This window comes from Pteronotus mesoamericanus, unplaced genomic scaffold (genome assembly GCF_021234165.1).
Source record: "Pteronotus mesoamericanus isolate MK-2021 breed Mesoamerican mustached bat unplaced genomic scaffold, CSHL_Meso_final scaffold_636, whole genome shotgun sequence".
Lineage (NCBI taxonomy): Eukaryota > Metazoa > Chordata > Mammalia > Chiroptera > Mormoopidae > Pteronotus > Pteronotus mesoamericanus.
Genome location: NW_026555324.1, coordinates 3,657,109 through 3,678,432, shown reverse-complemented (window position 1 = coordinate 3,678,432; position 21,324 = coordinate 3,657,109). Strand labels below are relative to the sequence as shown.

Genomic DNA, 21,324 nt, shown 5'->3' with positions numbered 1-21,324 from the left:
GGAAGGTGCTGATTCTTACATGGAAGGGCCAGGTGAAGGCAGCCACTGCACACGCAGCAGAGAAACACTATCCCATGTCCTTTCTGACGGCACCATTGCAGATGTCATGGGCAATCAGGAAACATACCTAGTGACAACACTGTATTTCTACAGAATTTAGACTTTATACTGGTAAAATCTAAAAAAGAGGGGAATCAAACATAAGCAAGAAGTGTGAACCAGTTTCCTGGTAGACACAAAAGGGTTTACAGAAAAATCCAAACTCTGATGGATCTTTGGTGTGGCTCTTGTGACGACATCAGTAGAAAGCTACACCTCTCAGAAAATGGATATAGGGATATAGGGCAGCTGGTGGTGGCATTGAGGGTAGTCTTGTTTGGATGGCCAAAGCATTCAATTATGATGGGCTGGGAGATGTTTTCAAAGATCCAATGTATTTGTCTGTTAGTCTGAATGGTGGCTCCAAAACCAGTCTGATGCCTTCTTTGTATTTGCCTTCCAAATCTCTTGCAAGTGAGGCTACTAAGGAATTCTAACATGGACCATAAAGGAGATGGATTCTGGAATATCAAGGTCCTACCATTACCAATCAGAGAGAGAATCTCCAGCTCTAAATTTTGTTGTCCTATCACGGGTCCCTCTTTTTAATTCAAAGTCTATTCACCAAACATCAGTTAGAAGAAAGAGCAAAGATCCAAATATGAAAATAAAAATTTACGTGAATCAATATTCTTTTCTAAACTTGCCATACATAAAATTTATTACAACTGTTCACTAGTATGGAAAATAGAAAGAAGGTCCTAATATATATCACAACCCAAAAGGAGCTTAGTCAGAGGGAAAGGTAGAATGTATGTAGTGGACTGGGGATGTAAAGGGCTGCCGCAGGACACTAGGAAAACCCTAATACCAAACTATCATTTTTCAAAGGCTCCTGAAACAGAATAAAATATTATTTAAAAATTTAACCTAACTACATATATTTTTTAAAAAACTTCAATTCATTCATGGGTCTAACGGGTTTCAAAACCCAGGGAAATATTGTTAGAAATTTTAAGGAAAAAGCACTACCTGTTAATGTATTAATTTTGTAAGATGTCTCCCTGAAATATCTCATGTATTTATTTCTGAAAGTAATTAGAAAAAAATCCACAGTCCAATGATGCACTATTAGAAGAGGTTCAACAAATGCAATATATTTCAAACATTAAATTGTGGCTGGTGTAGCTTGGTGGATTGAGTGCCAGCCTGCAAACCAAACAAAAACATTAATAACTATTTCATGTTGAAAGTTTTCTAAGACATCATACCTGAATTTTTAATAAGCTTTCTCACAAAACTTACCTTTTTATTCCTTCTTTTTTTTGTTAGAGTTTTCACATGCAACAATGTGGACCAATTCAAGACTTTTCCAAGCTGCTTACATTCAAGAACATTAATTTAGTGAGTCCTTTCTTATTCTGATAGGAACTGCAATAAATGAAGCCTTTCCCAAATTCTACACTTTTCTATGGTTTTTCTTTAGTATGTATTGATATGTGTCTTCGAAAGGTTGTGTGATAAATGAAGTCTTTCCCACATTGTTTGCATTCACAGGGTTTCTCTCCAGTCTGAGTCCTTTTGTGGGTTTGTTAAGAACTGTGATCTCTGTAGGCTTTATCACATTGTTTGCATTCAAAGGGTTTCTCTCCGGTGTGATTTCTCTCATGATTTTGAAGATCACTAGGATACCTAAATGCTTTATTACAGTTTTTACATTCATAGCATTTCTTTGCAGTGTGATTTCTTTCATGCCTTCGAAGATAGCGGAGACAACTAAATCGTTTGCTACAAATTTTACATTCATAGCGTTTCTTTCCAGTGTGATTTTTTTTCATGTGTTTGAAAACTCTGATACCATCTGAAGGCCCTCCCACATTCTTTACATTCATAAGGTTTCTCTCCAGTATGAATTCTTTCATGATTTTTTAAGGTGCTGAAATATCTGTAGGCTAGTCCACATTTCTTACATTCATAAGGCTTCTCTCCAGTATGAGTTCTTTCATGTCTTTGCAAAGTAGTATAATGTCTGTAGGCTAGCCCACACTCCTTACATTCATGGTGTTTCTGTCCATCGTGAATTTTTTCATGATGTCGAAGGTAACTGACACAACTGAAGTCTTTACTACATATTTTCCACTCATAAGGTTTCTCTTCAGTGTGACTTCTTTCATGTATTTGGAAGCCTAGATGAGAAATAAAATCTTTTCCACATTGCTTACATTCATAGGGTTTCTCACCTGTGTGAGAGCTTTCATGTGCGTGTAAGGCACTATGACCTCTGTAGGTTTGACCACATTGTTTACATTTATAGGGTTTCTCTCCAGTGTGAGTCCTTCTGTGTCTTCGTAATATGCTGTAGTATCTATAGGACTGCCCATATTCCACACATCCAAAGGGTTTCTCCCCAGTATGAATTCTTTCATGTTTTTGAGAGCTTTGATAACATCTGAAGGCTTTTCCACATTCCTTACATTCATAGGGCTTCTCTCCAGTAAATTTTCTTTCATGTGTTGGTAATTATGATAATATCTTGAAGACTTTTCCACATTTCTTACATTCATAGGGTTTCTCTACAGTGTGAATTTTCTCATGACTTCGAAGGTAACTGAGACAACTGAATGCTTTACTATATTTTTTACATTCATAGGGTTTCTCTCCAGTGTGACTCCTTTCATGTATTTGAAAACCTAGATGAGAACTGAAAGCTTTACCACATTGCTTACATTCATAGGGTTTCTCGCCTGTGTGAATTCTTTGGTGTTTTTGTAAGGCACTGTAATACATGTAGGCTTTAACACACTGTTTACATTGATAAAGTTTCTCTCCAATGTGGGTTCTTTCATGTATCTAAGGTGAAGTTGAAGAACTAAAGATTTTCCCACATGCCTCACATTCACAGGGTTTCTCCCTGCTGTGATTTCTTTCATGCTTTTCAAAACACTGGAGGTAACTGAAGACTCTCTCACATACATTACATTTATATGGCTTCTCTCTGCAATTCTTATACTGAGAGGACTTGTGTCCGGTATGATCTCTGATGTGCTTATTATGGGATGAACGATGCATGAAGACTTCCCTCCACACACTGTATTCCCATGGTTTTACTCCAGGAAGAGTTTTCTTCTTCAGACTGAAATTTGGAAAAAGGCTGAAATTTTCTCCATGTTGACTACCTTCTTTCCCTTCACAGATTCTCTCTGCCACATGACTTCTATTAAAAAAAAAAAAAGGAAGTATTTTATTAATTATTTCTTTACCAGTAATTTTATATTTATTAGAATACTTAACCTATATTTTTATACCAAAGTTTTTATAACAAGACTGTAGGTTTTCCCTTTGTCTGAATGAATTATTTAAAATTGAATACATGCCCTGGCTCAGTTGGTTGGAGTATCATCCCGTACACCAAAAGATCACAGGTTTGATTCCTGGTCAGGTTACATACCTATGTTGCCGGTTTGATGCCCAATAAGGGCATGTACCAGAGACAACTGATCAATGTCTCTCTCTCTCTCTCTCTCTCTCTCTCTTCCTCTCTCTCCAAAAAATAAATGACAAAAAAACATATCCTCAGTTAAGGATAATAAATAAATTGCACACATAGGCTGAAAACTCTGCAAGAAAACTTCATACTTGCTAATATAAAACAGTGATATTCACATAGGGTTTTTTAATGGGGTTGTCCATTTGAACTATTTTTTCAAAAACCGAACATCTATCTTATATACAAGAAAGTAATCTGGTAGAAATATTCTGAGAAGTAATAAATTTGAAGCAGAGGCTGTTTTGTTTGCTTCTTTTAAAAATTTTATAGAATACTGAGATTGTCATGTTAGACGCTGCTTCCTATTGTGACTGTGACTCACCTTCGTTTTCCTCTCTGGTTTTTGGACTGATCTTCAATGTCATGATCTTCCTATGTTTACCCTAAAATAAAGATCCAAATTAGGATTCAAAAGCATTCTAATTCTACAATGAGCTGTGACCATGCCCAGTTTACTCACCAGCATCCTCCCTTCCCACCTCCCACAAATGAGAACAGTTCTGATGGGTAAGAAACCCCTGTCCTCTACTTGACAAGGTAAAGAATAGTCATCATGCTTACCTATGGAGGCCAGGTGCCTGAAGGTTTCCTGCATCACATCTCTGTAGAGTTTCTTCTGTGAAGGATCCAGTAAAGCCCACTCCTCCAGGCTGAAACTCACAGCTACATCCTCAAAGGCCACTGAGTCCTAAAACACCCCAAATACGTGATGTGTGAGGCTGACAGCACTGGACACATGGACCCCTTTTATAGGAAAGTGTTAAGCGTAGAGCCAAGGTCTGAGAAGGCCACAGCGTATTGCTTGCCCATTCCAAAGAAATAACCCAAAAGACTGGCTGAGAACAACATGAGTTTATTTAGGACTCATGTGCGCACCAGGGGCGGCCTGCCAGTGAAGTCTCTGCAACACAGGCTTGCTCAGTCCAGGGTTATAAAGAGGACAGAAAACAGAGCAGACAGGGCAATAAATCATGTGTGCAGAGTGGACGTGCTCATGTGCAAGCTGCATGAGATCAAAACGCCAGCTGTTGACAATGCAGGCTCACAACCAGGAAGAGGTTTTTTGTTTGTTTTTTGGTCATTCCTTGACCAAGGAGCTGGCCAGGCTTCCAAGGTCCCACTTGCACTTACAAAAGGCCTTCATTATAGTCCCACAGGGTAGGAGGCGGAGCTGGAGCTTGGGAAGGGGCCCATGTTCTCACATGCCACACAGAAGGTTACGTATGATTCTCTTATCTTCAAACATTTATTCTTACAACGTGATCATCAGAAAGTTACTCTCTGTCCACAATTACTTCCTCAAAAGTTTGACAGCATTATGAACACATGGAAATAACACACCTTTACTGTGATCACATTACATCTTGCATTATTCTAGTGGCAGGGTTCAGGGCACGCTGGGAGTGACAGAAATGTGATTCATGTGAAACAGGTATCGTCACTCTAAGACCATCAATTCCTTTGGAGAAAAATACCTTCATCTCCTTCCTCACAGCCACCATTTACAGCACCTCATAAAGCAGATGTTAACATCTGCAATAAGGTTTCAATACATAAAAACATACTAAAGAAATACAAGCTTTTTGTTCTATTCCTGTCACCACACATGGGAGTCCAGGAGACTGTGAAAATCCAACTTTTAACAAAGTCCAGCTGGCCACCTTGTTCTACATTTTTTCAGAAAAATCGGAAGTAGCTGCTTATAGCTGGCTGAATGGAAACATCTTTGTAGAGAAACACTGCTCTTACCTGATGTAATGCTTATCACAGATTCAGTCTTTCTCTTATCTAACAGGTTAAAAATTTATTTGGAACTTAGAGCTCAGAGAAAAGGAAGAAGGCACAACAACTTACATCACCAATCCCTACACTCACGTGCCTCAGGGCTGGTTCTCGGCACACACGGGCACACACTGAGAAAATAATATGGCAGAAGAGCTCTCTTCAGCACAGCCCGAACAGTCTGTCCTGGGTCCTGCTGACACTCAGGATGGGTTAGGAGCTTTAGATTACAAGGGAGTTTATTAACATCCAGACATCCACAATGGTGTGATAATAAACTTGCTCATGATTATAAAATAGGCAAAGGTTGCAGCAGTGGTTTCCTCCAAAAGAGCATATAACGTCCACTCCCCGGTCAGCAGGAAGCGTTTCCTGACGAGCCACTCCGGGGGCCGCCCTCCCTTCTACGATTTCCATTCCAAGCTCCCGGCGGAGTCAAGGAACAGCATAGATGACTCAACCCCGAGCATGGGATCCCTCCGCGGATGGCGGCCCACCCAACCTGCAGGGTAGGAGCGAGTTTATCAATGTCCCAAGTGAGGTGTCTGGACAGAGTACGGCAGGCCTCGCAAGAGGGCATTGAATAGCCTGGGAGAGAAGAGAGGCGCAGGGACACGTTCTTTTACGAGGTTACAGGGTGAGCTAGGGTGAGGGTTGCGCATGTGCACAGCAGCGTGCGAGGATTCAGTCACTCGCGGCCACACGGAGGGCGCACAGGCTTTCTCATCACCTCATACAGACATGGGGCACAAGGAGAAGGAGCAGGAATGAGGCGCTAGAGATGTCAGCAATCAATCATCAAGAATTGGAGTAGAATATTTAAAGTTGTGAAAGAAAAAAACATACTCTCTTAAATTAAAAGTCTGTGTCAAGCAAAATTATTCTTCAAAAATAAAGGAGAAATAAATATTTTCTGAGACAAACTCTGAAGTAATTTGACATTCATACACCTACTTGGAAAATAAATTCAAATATCCATCAGAATAAATAAGTAATGAAGGTGAAGAATTAGAATTTGTAAATGAAAGTAAAATCTTTTTAGATTTCTTATAGTGGATGAAAGTTTAAAAAAATAATATTAATAATAATGTGTTTGTCAGTTATAAGCTGAGTAATTAAACTAAATGACAATAGGACGGGGACACAGAAGAAGGAATTGGGAACAGTGTGTTTTCAGGTACTCGTATGACCAGTGACATGGTACAGTGTAACTTGACAGAGGCAGTGACTTAGCTGTAACCAAAAACTCAAGGGCAATCACTAGAAAAAGTTTTAAAGTTATTTGTAATTGATATGAAAAGACAGGGAAAAAGAATCAGGAAAATGCTCAAAGTCAGAGAAGGAAGAATAAAAGTAAAGGACAAAAAGAAACACAGAATATGGGCAATAAACAGAACACAGGACAAATTGTGGTAGATATTAATCCAACTGTATCAATCACCACTTTAATCATCAATGGTCTCACTACAACTGAGAGACTAATATGGTACTATAATATCAAATTTTAAAAATCACACTTAATTATATGCTGTCCACAAGAAACCCACTTTAAATATGAAGACACAGACAGGTAAAAGGTAAAGGCATGGAGAAAATGTATATGCCAACAGTAATCAAAGGAAAGTTGGCATGGGTATATAAATTTCAAACAGTGTAAATTTCAGACCAAAAAAAAAAAAAAAACAACCCTCAGAAATAAAAGGACATTACTTAATGACAAAGGAGTCCATCTCCAAGAAGGCACAGTAATCCTTTGGGTGTAGGTGCATAACAACAGGGGTAAAATACATGAGGCAAGATGATGGAATGCAAGGAGAAATAGATTAATCCACTACTATAGCTGCAAATATCAACATTCCCTTACAACAAATTCCAGCAGCAAAAAAATCACAAAGGACAGAGTTAAATTGAACAGCGCGATGTAACAACAAAATTCAGTTTTAAAATTGTAATTGGTGATAAAATCTATGATTTAAAATCTATGTCCTATTAAATATGCTCTCACACTATGGGCATTAGTCTAGAAATCAGTAACAGCAAGAGAGTTGGAAAACATCCAAATATGTGAATATTCAAGAACACTCTTCTAAATAACACATGGGATCAAAGGACAAGTCTCAAGAGAAATAAAAAATAATTTGAACTAAATAAAATAAAATTACTTCTCAAAGATTGTGAGATGCAACAAAAGCAATGCCTGGAGGAAAATTTATGCCATTGAAAAAATACACTAGAAAAAGAAAGATCTATAATCAAATAATGTAAGCATTTAGTTTAGGAAAAGAAGAGCTAATGAAACTCAAAGCATAATAAAGAAAATTAGAAATCAATGGAATTGTGGGAAATCAATGGAGAAAGATAAAAAAGCTGTTCTTTGGTAAGATTAGTAAAATTGATAAGCATTTAGTAAACACAACTAAGAAAAGAGGGAGAAAAAAATTGCACCCTAAGGCTGTCATGGGAAACTCTATACTACACCTCTACAGTTGAGGAGCCTCTAAGGACACGGCCAGGTGTGCCTCTTGCATGGCAATATAATCAGCCTGGAGCCTGCTGTGGTGAAGGCGCCCACACAAGGTGTGCAGTGCACCAATAACAGCACAAATGGGCTCAGGGAAAATTGGTAACGTAGGACTATGTTGTCTTCCCAACACCAAAATAATTGAGACAATATGCTGGGGATGCTAAGAGGAACTATAGTTATTTCTTCATGTTCTGAAAAAGGGAGTGACCTTCTGCTTATTAAATAGTTTTTAAAAATGTAACCAAGGGCTCGGGGCTGCAAAATATGTGTGAGGACACAGGACATCCACTTTCTATGAGCCTACCTTTTCCAATACGTGTATGTCCTAAATGTCCAACAGATGTGCACAAAAGAGACTGTCATGAATGTAATGTCGTATCTCCTGGAGCAAGGTAAACGCAGTTCAGGTCCTGCCCGCAGAGGCTGTGTGCAGTGGCAGTGGCGCTGAGGTTCCCTGACGGGAACCTGGTAAAGGTGCAGCATGTCCCTGGGAGGTGAAGGCCAGCTGCAGATGAGACTGTTGACGTAGGCACCGAACAGAACAGACTTACCTAAATCCAGGGCAGCAGGATGTGTACCAGTTGCTGAGTGGATGGAGGCAGTAATTTCCACAATGCTGGGGACTGGGAATCGGGGGTAATTTGGTGGCACCACTGCCTCAAGGCTGCGGTAATCCAGTGTGAGGTGTTACTCATTCTCTCCAGGTTTAAGACCAGACCAAACTCAGCTGTTCAAAGAAGCACTGGGGATAATCGCTTCTTCCTAAAAGGCTTCTCACCATAGTGTTCAGTTCTTGAAGGCCCTGTTTAATTTCCACGGGGCCATATTAAGTAATTAAAGTGAGGGGTAGGGACCATGGAGTCCCAATTCGTGAAACCAATTAGGAAATAGTGAAGATTTAATTTAATTTAAATTGATGAATTATTGGTTCAGAGCTGTCCAGCTCACTATGGGACATTTAAGACAATGGGTGCTTTGCCTGTGAGAAAAGACAAAGACATCTGATCGTTAAGGCAAAGCACACCATTTTGTCCTACATAAAATAATCAGAATTTCCCTAATATCATGGGGTACCTTGCTTAAATTTACTGAGATCCCAGGTATAACTGTAATTTAACCTAGCACTGAGTAATTGCATGAACATTTGTTGAATTACTATTACAGAAGAAGATAACATTGATTCAAAACTTACATTTTTAAGGCTTAAAAGCCAAGGAGAGCCCTTTGACTTTCTGTAACGTAAATACTTTTAGTATATTTTGGATTTCCCATTAGGTCAAATCTTAGACCTTTTTCAATATCCTTTTTCTCCTGTTCCTTCTCTCATTCCCTTCCCTTTTATATTTAGATCACTGGATAAACTTTGAGGGACTGGGACAGGGTAAAGGATCCCCTTTACCCCGGTACCCATACATTTTTTCCTTCTAATGGCATCGAATCAGTGCCACTTGGGTTAGAGGCCTCCCCCATGGAAATGGCTGCTGTATAGGATCTAAGGACTCTGGGCTTAAAAGTCCAGTTTGAACTAGAGCCTTTGCTGTGACACAGTGAGACTTTGGGTGTTGTCCCCAATAGCCTGGGGCGTCACTCTCTGTGCTGCCACAGAAGCAGGTGCAGAGCTCAGCGGAGGTAGTTAAGGGTCTCAGTGAGCTCTCTTGTATTAGGAGAGTAGACTCAGCCTGTCAGCTGTGGGCTACATTTCCCCTTCTCTTTTCTTTCTCTATTTTTGTCTGAAATAACTGTTCTTTAAAGAGTGACCACCTGGTAAGCTCACCTCATTCACAGGGTACAGTCATCCTGGAAATCCCCCTTAGAAGCCCTCCTGTTGGGGCAACTCTAGCCTCAGTCACACCTTCAAGCAAAGCACATGGGAGGGTTCCAACCAAGACCAACACAGGACTGTTTTTAATAAGTACACCACTCCCATCTTCCTGTGTCAATGACAAGGAATTACCTAAATTCTCAACCCACAGTCCTCTCAATACAGAACCCAGGCTCAGCGATGTAAACTATACAACACAGCGGCAGCACAGCTCCCGGGAGGGCTCCCAGCAGGCAGCTGCTCACAGAGCAGGAGCAGCCAGGTTCTTATCAGCCCGGCAGGTAAGAAGGGCCAGGGAGGTTGCAGGGGAGAGGAAGGGCTGAGGCTTACGTTGTCAATAAACAAGCAACATACATGTGGACTCTGACTCCTCTTTATGAGAACAAACCAGAAAAATATGAATTTTCACTGGCTTGTTTTTAAGAAACATTAACAGGATGATACAGAAGTGATCAAAATGTATTTTTTGAAGGTGACTGGAGAAAGAGAGCGCACAGGAGTGGAGCAGGAGCTGCAGGCAGAGCGGCCTTAAACTGGCGTCCTAGTGCCTAAATTTCTTTTTATAACTTTCCCATTCATTACTTACTTAAAACAAGGATAGAAATTGACATACACCTTATTTTCCTATGATTAATCATCATTATTACCTAACTTTGCTTTTTAAAACTGAATTTTAACTTGTCTACATAGGAAACAACTCTAAGATTTAATCCTGAATGATATAAAACACCAGACCATAAAAAATTCACACATCCCTTTCTAACTTAAAAGAAAAAAAAAAAACCCAAGGGGCATTATATAACATTTTTTCCATCCACTGTATTTCACACTGGAGATAGTTTCAGGATTGAGTGGCATATTATAATGCACTCGGGGCTGCCATAAAGCCCTAAAATAGACTATGAATTTCAAAGACTTACATAAGCTTGAGGTGTTTCGTTCATGTTAATGAGAACACATATGTCGTTGCTTTTTGCTCACACCCATTAAAACACAGGAATTCATTTGTCTTAGTGTGGAGGAGAAACTGTTCCATGACATGTCTACTATCTATCCAACAAGCTGGACCCAACCAGCGAGGAAGCTGCTTTCTGCAACTGCTCCATCTCTTTGTAGAGGCTGTCTCACTGACCATACTTGACGTTCTTGAATCGGCAGCCCATCCTTGTCTCCTGCTATGTGCTGGTTCTTGGGCCAGGTTGTTGTCCTGACCTGGTCAAGCCTGTAATTTTTCATACCTGGGCACATTCAGTTACTAGTACTAGGGACTACTCCCCCCTTTTACCCTACAAAATTCTTTGGCACCTGCCAAGAGGCATGGGAATTCATTTTGTCTTACAGCCAATCAAGAAGACATGCCTCGTATGAACTCTTATTAATCACCAGACTGAAGTGGACAGCCTCTTCCATTGATCTTTTTCTGCCTCCCATTTATGGAGGTAATTTCCAGTATTGGGGTTTTCCCCTGGCTCTGCATGCACTAACACTTAAAACTAGTATAGGCTTTTAAAAGTCAAAGTTCTCTAAAGACCTGGTCACACAAAAAAATGACCGAAAATGGAAAAAGCTGCTGAAATCTTAAAAACGCCCATCTCACATCTTCAATTTCTCCTGCCTAAATGCAACCAAAATTCTATTTGGTTGCCCAAGTTTCTCGCCTTATTCACAGTATCTCCCAAATTCTATTTTAAAAGCCCAAGCGCTAAAGGAAACTAGAATCAAAGGGCTGCAATATTCAAGGGAGAAAGGAATCCAATGAGATCAAACAGCAATACCGGAATCAATACAGAGAAGCAGCCTGCTTCCCTACAGTTCAGAAGGAAACGCACACTCAGAAAGTTGAACATGTTCCCAGGCTTGAGGGTCGAGGCACCCGCTGTTGAGAATCTCTAGAACTGGTCGGTCCCTGGGGAAGGACAGGAGGGACACTCGAGCAGCCCCAGGAGTGAACTGCGGGAGCTCCACACCCTCCCCTTTCCTGAAAGCATCGAAGCGTTCCTGTTCCCTCCACAGGCTTCCGTCCTCACAGTGAGGGAACTCTCAGCCCGATTCAGTTTAAATTCTGACCCACCATGTACTTCCAAATTCATGAACCCCTTTTCTCTAAGACGGAATTCCTGGTCTTCACAGACTTCTCATGTGCACAAATTACACTCTTGAGTTCACCTACATTGTGGATGTAAAACTTAAATCCAGTGTCTAAAAATGTCTACGCCTAGGAAAACCACAACCTCAACTTTAGAAAGGGCATCACTTTTTGTTATGTGCATGTGCACCCCCAGCTTCGCAGGGCTGTAGCTTCCCTCATTACACAGGCTCAGTCCCAGGTGGGCGTCAGCCCGCAGGACACCGGCAGGGAGACGCCCCCCAGGAACAATAGCTGGGCCTTCAAGTACTTCCTGGTGCAGCATCAAGGGGGCCTTAGCTTGGGTCACTGACCACAGGCCTCTGCTTCCCACTAGAGTTGCTTTGGACCACTGTTGATATTCTAAATGGTAAACACCCAGTGTATGAACGATCCATCAAATTTACTTAAACCCAGAGTCTATGGGGAAAAGAGATAAAATTCTTCTAGTTCAATTAGAAAACCTCTAATAGCTATTCTTGTCATAAATACATGTCAGTTAATTGTATTTCCAGGGAAAGTAATTGGTTTGTAAATAATATAGGGGTAGGCAAAAGTAATTTTACAGTTGTAATACAACTAAATAATATAATAATTAATAAATAATACTACAAGAATAAACCCTGGGTTTTGTACACTCACAAGTATAAAGCTACCCTTTGCCCACCCCCATATTACACTTGAACACTTCCGCCCTGCAAGTCGAAACCTGGAATTTGATCTGAAAACAACCAAAAGTTAAAAAAAAAAAAGAGAGAGAGAGAGAGAGACCTCAGAAACTTACTACACGTGCTCAGGGAAGAAAAGTGTGAAAGAAAAACTCTATACAAATGAAATGTAATACTGGAATATTTTATTTTTTCTGAAATTCATGTCTTTCTTGCCTGTTTGGAACTACTGTCTTTCAAGCTCTATAATTAAATATATTATACCCTTACTGAAAAACAAAGACATACATAAGTAGGTCAATTTTTTCAGGTGAGAAAACCAGGGAGGAAAGGTGCTCAAGGCCAAAACACCCAGGAAAGTTTCCAAAGAGGATCCTCCACCCAAAGGCCTTCCTATGAGATGTCTGTACCCAGGAGAAGGTCCTGAGGGAGAAGAACAGGGATTACAAGCAACTTGATTTGTAAATATAAATCTTTATAAAGAGCCATCCGTGGCTCTACAGAAAAATAATAAACGAATAGTTGATAACGACTCGTGAATCAGAGAGGGTAAGCTGATGTTTGGGAGAAACAGGAGAAAACTAGAAGTTTAGGGATTTATTGCCAGGCCCAGGAAAAGTTAGGCTGGAGGGACAGGGTCTGGATTTGAGACCCTGCTTTCCATTTGGAAAACTCAGGAGAAAACGGGCACTCCCTGGGGAGAAAGAAGGGACTGAGGACCCAAGGGACCCCAGCTCCTCCCATGCACCAACCCGAGAATGAGTCAGATTGTCCCCTGATGACGCTCTCCTCGGTCATGGCACCATCTGGGAAGACTGAGAAGTGGGTCTGGGGGCTCAGAGATGCCTGAAGAGCTGCAGGCCAGCTGAAGACATCGCATGCAGTGACGGAACAGGACACCTTGGCCTGGCTGAAGGCCCACCTCCCAGGCTGCCTGCAGGTGGGAATAGATGTTCCACAGGCGCCGCTGACTTACGTCCAGAGAGTCTGACTTGACCGAGGGGAAGCCGGTTCCGACCAGCCCCTCCTCCCCGTCTCCGCACCCGGCCATACACTCACCATTTCTAGGTTTCCTGGTTCTCCCTGAGTACTGCCTACGACCCCCACGGCCAGTGCACATTACAGTGCGACACAGGCTGCGGCAGAGAGATCAGAGAACAGACGACATCCCATTCTCAGCGCCGCTAGATGGAGTTCGGATCACCAAGGCTTCACCTAGCGTCGCCCCACCCACCTGCCCCAATTCTGCTCCTGATTGAGCAACTCTTAAGGCCCCGCCCCCTCGTACCTGAGTGACAACCGGCAGGAGGACTCTGGCTCCTAGGAAACGCCTTTCAACGGGAGGGAGGGAAACTGACTCAGCCTGGAATACTTACATAAAAAAATTTTTCTGGTCCTGGAGCTGTGTTGTTTTTTCTCAGCGCTTTGTGAACAGCGGGGCACATGGGGACACGCTGAATTCCTTATTCAGTTTCCAAATGGAGTCAATACAGACAATATAGTGGGCCAGGAGGGGCCAAACTGGAATAAGAGGGTCTTAACGTCTTGCTTTCTAGGTGTGAAGGGCTTGGCTTAAGGCTGGTAAACCCACTCATGGAACTGTGAGTCTTGTTTAGAAACTCCCACACTTAAATGTAACTTCACCGTGTGCAGTAGAGTCTAGGTGTGCATTTTAGTCTTGCTCCTTGCAAGCCTGAAACATTTCACCCAATCCCTCCCTCACCCCTAATCATTTGGCCCTTAAGAAAAAGAATCCCAGAGCAGTTAGCTGTGGTGGGAAGTTGAAACCCTGAACTCCTAACCGGGGTGCAAGGACTCTTCTCAATCTAACTACAGGGTGTGAGATGTGTTCATTACATCCTCAGGTGTACATTTTACACTGGAAAGGAATTTAATTTTCACCAGTTTTTGTCTACTCCCTAGGGAACACTGAAATGCCAATGACTATATTATCCCTTAGACAATTGATTCCTATTTCTTTGTGTGGACCTTGAGAAAGAAGATACCTACCAAGAAGGGCTCCTGGTCGCTTAACTGGCCTCAAATTAAAAACAAAAAACAAAAACAAAGAAACAGACTACCAGACATTTCTACACAGGAGATTGTCACGCAAACTGCACTTCAGGTAGAAACCTGCATTGAACTATCTGCCTGCACTGAACTATCTGCCTGCACTCTGTTCCTGCCATCTGCGTCAGCTGTTGTAGAGGAGTTCCAGGAATCTTATTTTAACCAACAGAACTGAGATTTTTTTTTTCCCATTCAATTGGAGCTGTGCAGCTATATCCACATTAGAATCTTCACTGACCAATCAGAGAAGCTCCATTCTGACCAGTCAGGATAGTGCCTTTTGGATCAATCAAACTTTGAAAAATTGGGAGTCCTCATTTGCATGAGGACAGGTCGATCAGGGACCGGAGTCAGGGACTTCTATCTGTCAGCTCCCCTTTGGTTTAGAGAACATACTTTCCCTTTTCACCAAAGACTAAAAACTGTGTTTCCCTGCTGGAGGTGAAAACACCAAAGATGACACGCAGCAGACCAGACCTATCTAGCCAGAGAGGGGCCTGGCCCTTAGGCCCATGGGCCTAGGGCTGACGAACCACCATGCTGTTTTCTCAGCCCTGCTGTATCACAATTGAGCATTTGCACTGAATCAAGTTTCCTTCTTCACTGCACCCCAAATTGGGGATTCCTCCTGGCACTGAATTATCACCAATGACCACTGATTAATATTAGTATATATGAAAAACTGTACAGCGTATTTCCAAGGGCTGTGGCTGGTTGTAACCATTGGCTCACCAACTGCACACGAGAACAATCTGGAGAGTCTTTGCCAGCTCATTTCAACATAATACCTGCAGCTACCACTCACCTTTCCTGTTCTATGTATACTTTAAAAAGCGGTTATGTAAAATGGAATGCACCTGGAAACTTTTCTCCCCATCAGATTTATCGTGGTATAATGGAATAATAGATTGTCTATATTTAAAGATTACAATGTGATTGGATATATAAGGGGAGACCCAAAAAACCCAGAATTTATTTATCAAAAATTGTGTATGTTTACATGTTTAAACTTCTGTCACCTTCAAGGTACTCTCCATTTGCTGCAATACACCTATAGAGACTTTTTTTCCACTGCTCAAAAACAGTTTTTGAACTCATCAATTTTCATGCCTTTTAGTGCTTCTTCCCTTTTTTGTTTCACCTCTTCCACATCAGCCAAACGTTTCCCTTTGAGGACTTTTTTCATCAGAGGAAACAAAAAAAGGTCACTTGGAGTGAGATCAGGTGAATAGGGAGGGTGGGGTACAGGGGTCATGCCATTTTTAGTCAAATACTGAAACACTGAACACGCGGCACAATGGAAGTGGGTGTGCCTATAAATCACCCATCACGAGCTGGGAGAATGTGTTGAAAGAGTCATCCAAAAAAATTTACTGAAGCCAAACTCAGCCTCTCACAACAATACCAGCTGGCAGAATGCTCACATAGAGCAGGAAACCTGTACTACAAGGGGCCTTCTCCCCAGAAGGTAATTCCAGTGTTTTCTGGGGGGGTCCCCTCTTGTACATTCCTTGTATCACATACTTGAAATTTGCTGAAACAGTAAATTTAGCGTTCTCACCACACACCAAAACCATAAATAAGTGAGGTGATGGATTTGTTACTTAACCTGGAACGTTTAATGTACCTGAGAGACTAAATTGCAAAGCTCATTATTTATTTATTTATATGAACAACTTTCATTGAGATGTGATCCACATATTATTCACTACACCTAGTTAAAGTATACAATTCAAAGTGTACAATTCAATGTTTTTCAGCATATTTGCATATATGTGCAATCATCATCATAGTCCATTTTTTAACATTTTCAACACCTGAAAAAAAAAAACCCTTTTTCATTTAGCTATAACTCCCAACATCCTATCTTCTTCTCCAGTCCCCAGCACTGGGCAACCCCGAATGTACTTTCTATCTCTATCCAGGCATTAATAGGAAAGGAATTTTATATCTACGGTCTTTGTGATTGACTTCGTTGATAGAGCATAATTTTTTCAAAGTCATCCAGGTTGTAAATGTACCAATACTTCATTTGTTTTTATGGCCGAGTAATATCCCATTGGACGGGTACAACACATGTCATTTAACTATCCACCCATTAATGTCCATTTGGTTTGTTTCCACTTTTTGGTTACTGTGAATAATGTTGCTATGAAATTTATATACAAGTTTTCATTCAAACATGTTTTCATTTTTCTTGAGCACATACTTGTGATAGGCATTGATTAATTATATGGTAATTCTGGGTTTAATTTTTGAGGAAACTCCCAGAAGGTTTTCCACAGTGCCTACACCATTTTGTATTGCACCACCTATGTATGAAGGTTCGAATTTCTCTACATGTCCTTGACAATGTTTGTTATGATTTCACTTTTTGAGTCTAGCTATTCTAGTGGCTGTGAAGTGGAATCGGATTGGGGTTTTGACTGATGACTTCATTTCACTTTAGCATTTGGTGGATGAGGAATGACATCCAACATTTTTTTCATGGGCTCTTGACCATCTATCTTCCTTTGGAAAGGATGTATTTAACCCTGTGCCATTTTTAAATTGAGTTTTTTTTTACTTTCTGTAGCTAAGTTATAAGAGATCTCCACATGTTTTTAATGCAAGTTTGTTATCAGGTATATTTGCCAAATTCTTCCATTCTCTGGGTTGTGTTCTCACTCTCTTGCCTTAAAATTTTACTTCTAATTGTGGTAACGTGTACATACTATAAAATTTACATTTTTGACATTTTATAAGTGTGTTTTTCAGTAGGGAGAAGAACACTGACATTTTAAAACGAATCTCCAGGGCTACTTTCATCTTGCAAAAGGGACACTCTATCCCATTAGACAAAACTCATTCCCCTCAGCCCAGCTCCTGGCAACAACCACTCTACTTTTTGTCTATATAAATTTGACTATTCTATCTACCTTATACAAATAAAATCATACAGTGTCTGGCCTTTTTGACAGGCTGATTTCACTTAGCATAGTGTCCTTAAAGTTCTTCCATGTTGTAACACATGTCAGAGATTGCTTTTTTAAATACTGAATTATACTCTATTGAATGGATGTGCCAAATTTTTGAAACTAATTTATCTGTTGATGAATGCTTGGGTTACTTCTACCTTTAGGTTATTATGGGGAAAAATGCATCATGAGCATGAGTAGACATATATCCGCTTGAGTCCTAGCTTTTGATTCTTTTGGATATATACCCAGAAGTAGAACTGCGAGATTAGATGGTAACTCATTCTTAATTTTTTGATGAACCGCCATGTTGTTTTTCATACCAGCAACACTATTTTATATTCCCAGCAATGGTGCACAAGGGTTTCAGAGGTGTTTTCCCTTTCTGGGTGGTGTCTTTTAAAGTACAAAAGTTGCTAATTTGATTGTCTAAATTACCAATTTTTAAAATTATAGCTCTTTGTACCATATCTAACAATGCTTTGCCAAATCCAAGGTCAGGAATTTTTTTCTAGGTTTTATCTAACTTTATCATAGCTTTGTTTAATGTTTAGGTTATGCATCTGCATCTTTTTGGGAAATGATACTATATGGTGTGATGTAATGGTACAGCCTCTTTCTTTAGCATGTGGTTATCCAGTTGGTCCAGCACCAGTATATGAAGAAATTATTTTCCCAGTATTTGTTACCTTTTTGAAATATCAGTTGATCATAGATTCAGGGGTTTGTTTCTCAAATCTCAATCTATTCCATAGATTTGTATTTCTATTTTTGTGTCAGTATCACGCCATCCTGATTCCTTTTGGTGCACAAATTTTCAAAATCAGGAAATGTTAGTTCTACTACTTTGTTCTTGTTCAAGAAGAATTTGGTCATTTTGGTTTATGTGCAATTCCATATAAATTCATGAAACAGCTTGCCAATTTCTAGAAAGATTACAGCTGAGATCTAATAGATACTGCCCTGAATCTCTAGATTATTTTGTGGAGTAGTGGCATTTCGACAGGTCTTCTGATCCATGAAATTGAAATGCTTTCTAATCATTTATACATTTATTAAACACTTTTTGATGATACTTGGTAGTTTTCAGAGCATTTGTTAAATTTATATAAATATTTTATTCCTTTGATTCTATTGTGTATTCATTTCTTTTCTTAATTTCATTATCAGGTTGTTCATTACCACTGTATAGAAATACAGTTGAGTTTTATATTGTAATTTTGAATCCTACAAACTTGCTGAACTCAATTCTTAGTTTGAATAGTTTGGGGTTTTGTTTTTGGTTTTTTTTGTTGTTGTTTTTTTTTTTGGTTGTTGCTCTTTTGTGGATTCCTTAGAGTTTTCCATATACAAGACACTTCATACAGGAGTTAAGATAGTTTTACATCTTCCTAACTGATTTGCATGCATTTTATTTCTTTTCTTGTCTAAAGGTGCTGGCTAAAATCTCCAGTAAACTGGTGAATTGTGTGACAAGAGTAGACATCATTCTTTGGTTCCTTATCTTCAGGGAAAAGCACTCAACCATTCATGATTTTTTTTTTTAAAGAAACTTTATTTTCCATCAACCTTATTTCTGTCCTGTTAAGAGCTTGTGGAAGCATAGCTTAAGACCACTCAGTGGTTGTTCCCGCCCACTCAGTGGCCTTTGCAGTGGGGACTGCAGGCCAGTCTTCAGTGTCAGGCTGAGGGCTCCGGTCTTCAGTAGAAAACTGCTGAATAGGCACAGAGGGCACTTGGCACTCCTTCACACCAGTCTGTGACCTCAGGCCAAACAGCAGTGAACTCAGGAGCCAGAGCCATCCATTCACCCTGAAATTCCTCCTTGTTCACAACCTTTTCAGCAGTGGCCCGCTCTTCCTTCTCAATCTCTTTAGGATCTCTGTAGAAGTAGAGATCAGGTACAGCCTCCCATGGGTGTTCACAGGAGGTGGTGCCACGCATGTGCGGAACTTCCCCGACCAGCATCCACCACATCGGACCCACTGAGTGAGCCTCTTGTTGTTGCGAGGGATGGTAATGTTCACATAGCCCAGAGAGTGTGTTGCATGAGCAAGAGTAGGCAGGTTAACATAAGGCGCCTCTGTGAGAGGCTTGTGGTCAGCCCTGTGGTTGGTAACCACCAGAAATCTCAGCCCCCAGAAGCCTGCCTGGATCTGGTTAGGGAAGTTTCCAGGAGTGAAGCTGCAGGAGTGGCTCCAGTGGCAGCAGCAAATTTCAGCACAGCTCGCTGGCCTGTACTCCTGGACAATATGACACTGACATCAGTGGGGTTCTCCATGGCAGCAATGGCATGAGCTGCCAGCAGAAGCTTCTCCCAGGTTCTGTTCAGATTTATGGTATAGATGCCATCACTTTTCCCTCTGTAGATGTACTGTTCTATTTGGAAGTCAAAGTTGGTGCCACCTAAGTGGGTTCTTGCTGCATGGAATTTGAGGGCATCCTTTTTCTTCATTTGCAGGACACCAAGGACTCCAGACATTGTGAAAGTTTTCCTGTAAGTTACGGGGGAATTGAGAACGCCGAATAGGCCCCTCTCTACGTAGTGTGGAAAAGCTCATGATTAAGTATATTAGCTGTAGGTTTTCCACAGATGTTCACAATGATTTTTGGAAATGTCCTCCTATTCTGAGTATGCTGAGTATTTTAATTATGAAAGGGCATTGGGTTTTGTCAATGTATTTTCTTTGAGTCTATTGAGAAAATGTTGCACTTTGGGTTTTAACCCTACTCATCTCATGTATTACATTAATGAATTTTGAGCTGTTAACTCAACCTTTCATCCTTAGAAGAAATCCCACTTGGTCCTGATATATAATTCTTTGTATATTTTGCTGGATCATCTTTGTTAGTATTTGTTGAGTGGCTTACAGCTATTAACAGACTAACAGTTGTGTCTTTTTTTTTTTAGAACATCTCAGAATTTTCTCATCAAGCTCTATTTCCTTCTGCCATTTTTATGGTGTTATTGTTATGGAGATTGTGTCTATTAATGATGTAACCCAATATATTGCACTTTTTTTTTCAACAATACAGCCATCTTTTATTTTTACCCTCATCATGCCATGAATTCATAGGGAGCGGGATCCGGCAGCCTGCACTCCCTTCCATTGATTTTTCACAAAGTGTGCTTCTATGAGTGGAGCGGGCTGACACTTCAGTTAAAGGCAGGTGTCTTTCTCTTTGGCTTCCTTCTCTTTCTAATCTCAGGAAGCTATCTTGGCCCTTAGAATACGTAATGTGCTCAATACATACATTAATTCTCTCGCCAAGAGTCTTGCCCTTTAACTTATTTACAACACCCACCATACGCTGGGTGACATTGTAGACTTTTCCAGTTTTGCCATGGGAACATTTGTGGGGCATTCCTTTTTGAACAGTGCCCATTCCCTTGACGTCTAGACTATCACCTTTCTTGTAGATTTGTATGTATGTAGCCAAAGGAACAACTCCATGTAGTAGGTGTGTCTCCTCTTTTCCTTTGTGTTAGTCATTCTGGCCTATTACTGGAAGATGGCAGTTTTAGCCAAAATAAGTACACTTTTCTTTTTTAACGATCTGTAGTAATTTCCTCACCCTGATACAACTTTGTTCACGTCCATGTCCTTTGTGCCTTTGCTGGTAAACATATTACACACATCCTAGTTTCCAAACAAATGAAAAAATTAAACAGAAGTGTAAATATTAATTATTTTATAATTAAATCAAATAATTTAATTAACCTGATTTAAGATGTAATACCCAGCCTGCCAGCCTTGGCTGGATTTACCTCCCAAATGAGAGGAAGCAG

General features: G+C 40.5%; 2 protein-coding genes, 1 non-coding gene and 1 pseudogene across 4 annotated transcripts; 1 reads left to right on the top strand and 3 right to left on the bottom strand.

The window, feature by feature from the left end:
• Window positions 1-1,593: 1,593 nt before the first annotated feature.
• On the bottom strand, window positions 1,594-3,951 carry LOC129061498 (zinc finger protein 709-like). The gene is given in 5 exon segments (XM_054562159.1): window positions 1,594-1,722; window positions 1,898-2,146; window positions 2,231-2,878; window positions 3,050-3,146; window positions 3,909-3,951. Coding segments are annotated over 5 exon segments (1,128 nt in total). The 3' UTR covers window positions 1,594-1,631.
• Window positions 3,147-13,690, bottom strand: LOC129061377 (putative KRAB domain-containing protein ZNF788). 2 transcript variants are annotated; one of them, XR_008528190.1, is made up of 4 exons: window positions 13,567-13,690; window positions 4,148-4,274; window positions 3,909-3,969; window positions 3,147-3,253 (listed from the first exon to the last, which is right to left on the bottom strand). XR_008528190.1 is itself a non-coding variant. In XM_054562008.1 (3 exons), the coding sequence occupies exons 1-3, from the start codon at window positions 13,567-13,569 to the stop codon at window positions 3,965-3,967; spliced, it is 135 nt and encodes a 44-aa protein (XP_054417983.1). In that variant the 5' UTR covers window positions 13,570-13,690; the 3' UTR covers window positions 3,900-3,964. The 2 variants fall into 2 exon arrangements, 1 of the variants encoding a protein (XP_054417983.1); XM_054562008.1 differs by lacking the exon at window positions 3,147-3,253 and having other exon boundaries at window positions 3,900-3,969.
• A 1,574-nt stretch (window positions 13,691-15,264) lies between these two features.
• On the top strand, window positions 15,265-15,395 carry LOC129061597 (small nucleolar RNA SNORA44). Its single transcript, XR_008528200.1, has one exon. It is a non-coding gene; the product is annotated as a small nucleolar RNA SNORA44 (small nucleolar RNA).
• Window positions 15,396-19,141: 3,746 nt separating this feature from the next.
• LOC129061380 (40S ribosomal protein SA-like) lies at window positions 19,142-20,016 on the bottom strand (annotated as a pseudogene).
• Between the last annotated feature and the right edge of the window lie 1,308 nt (window positions 20,017-21,324).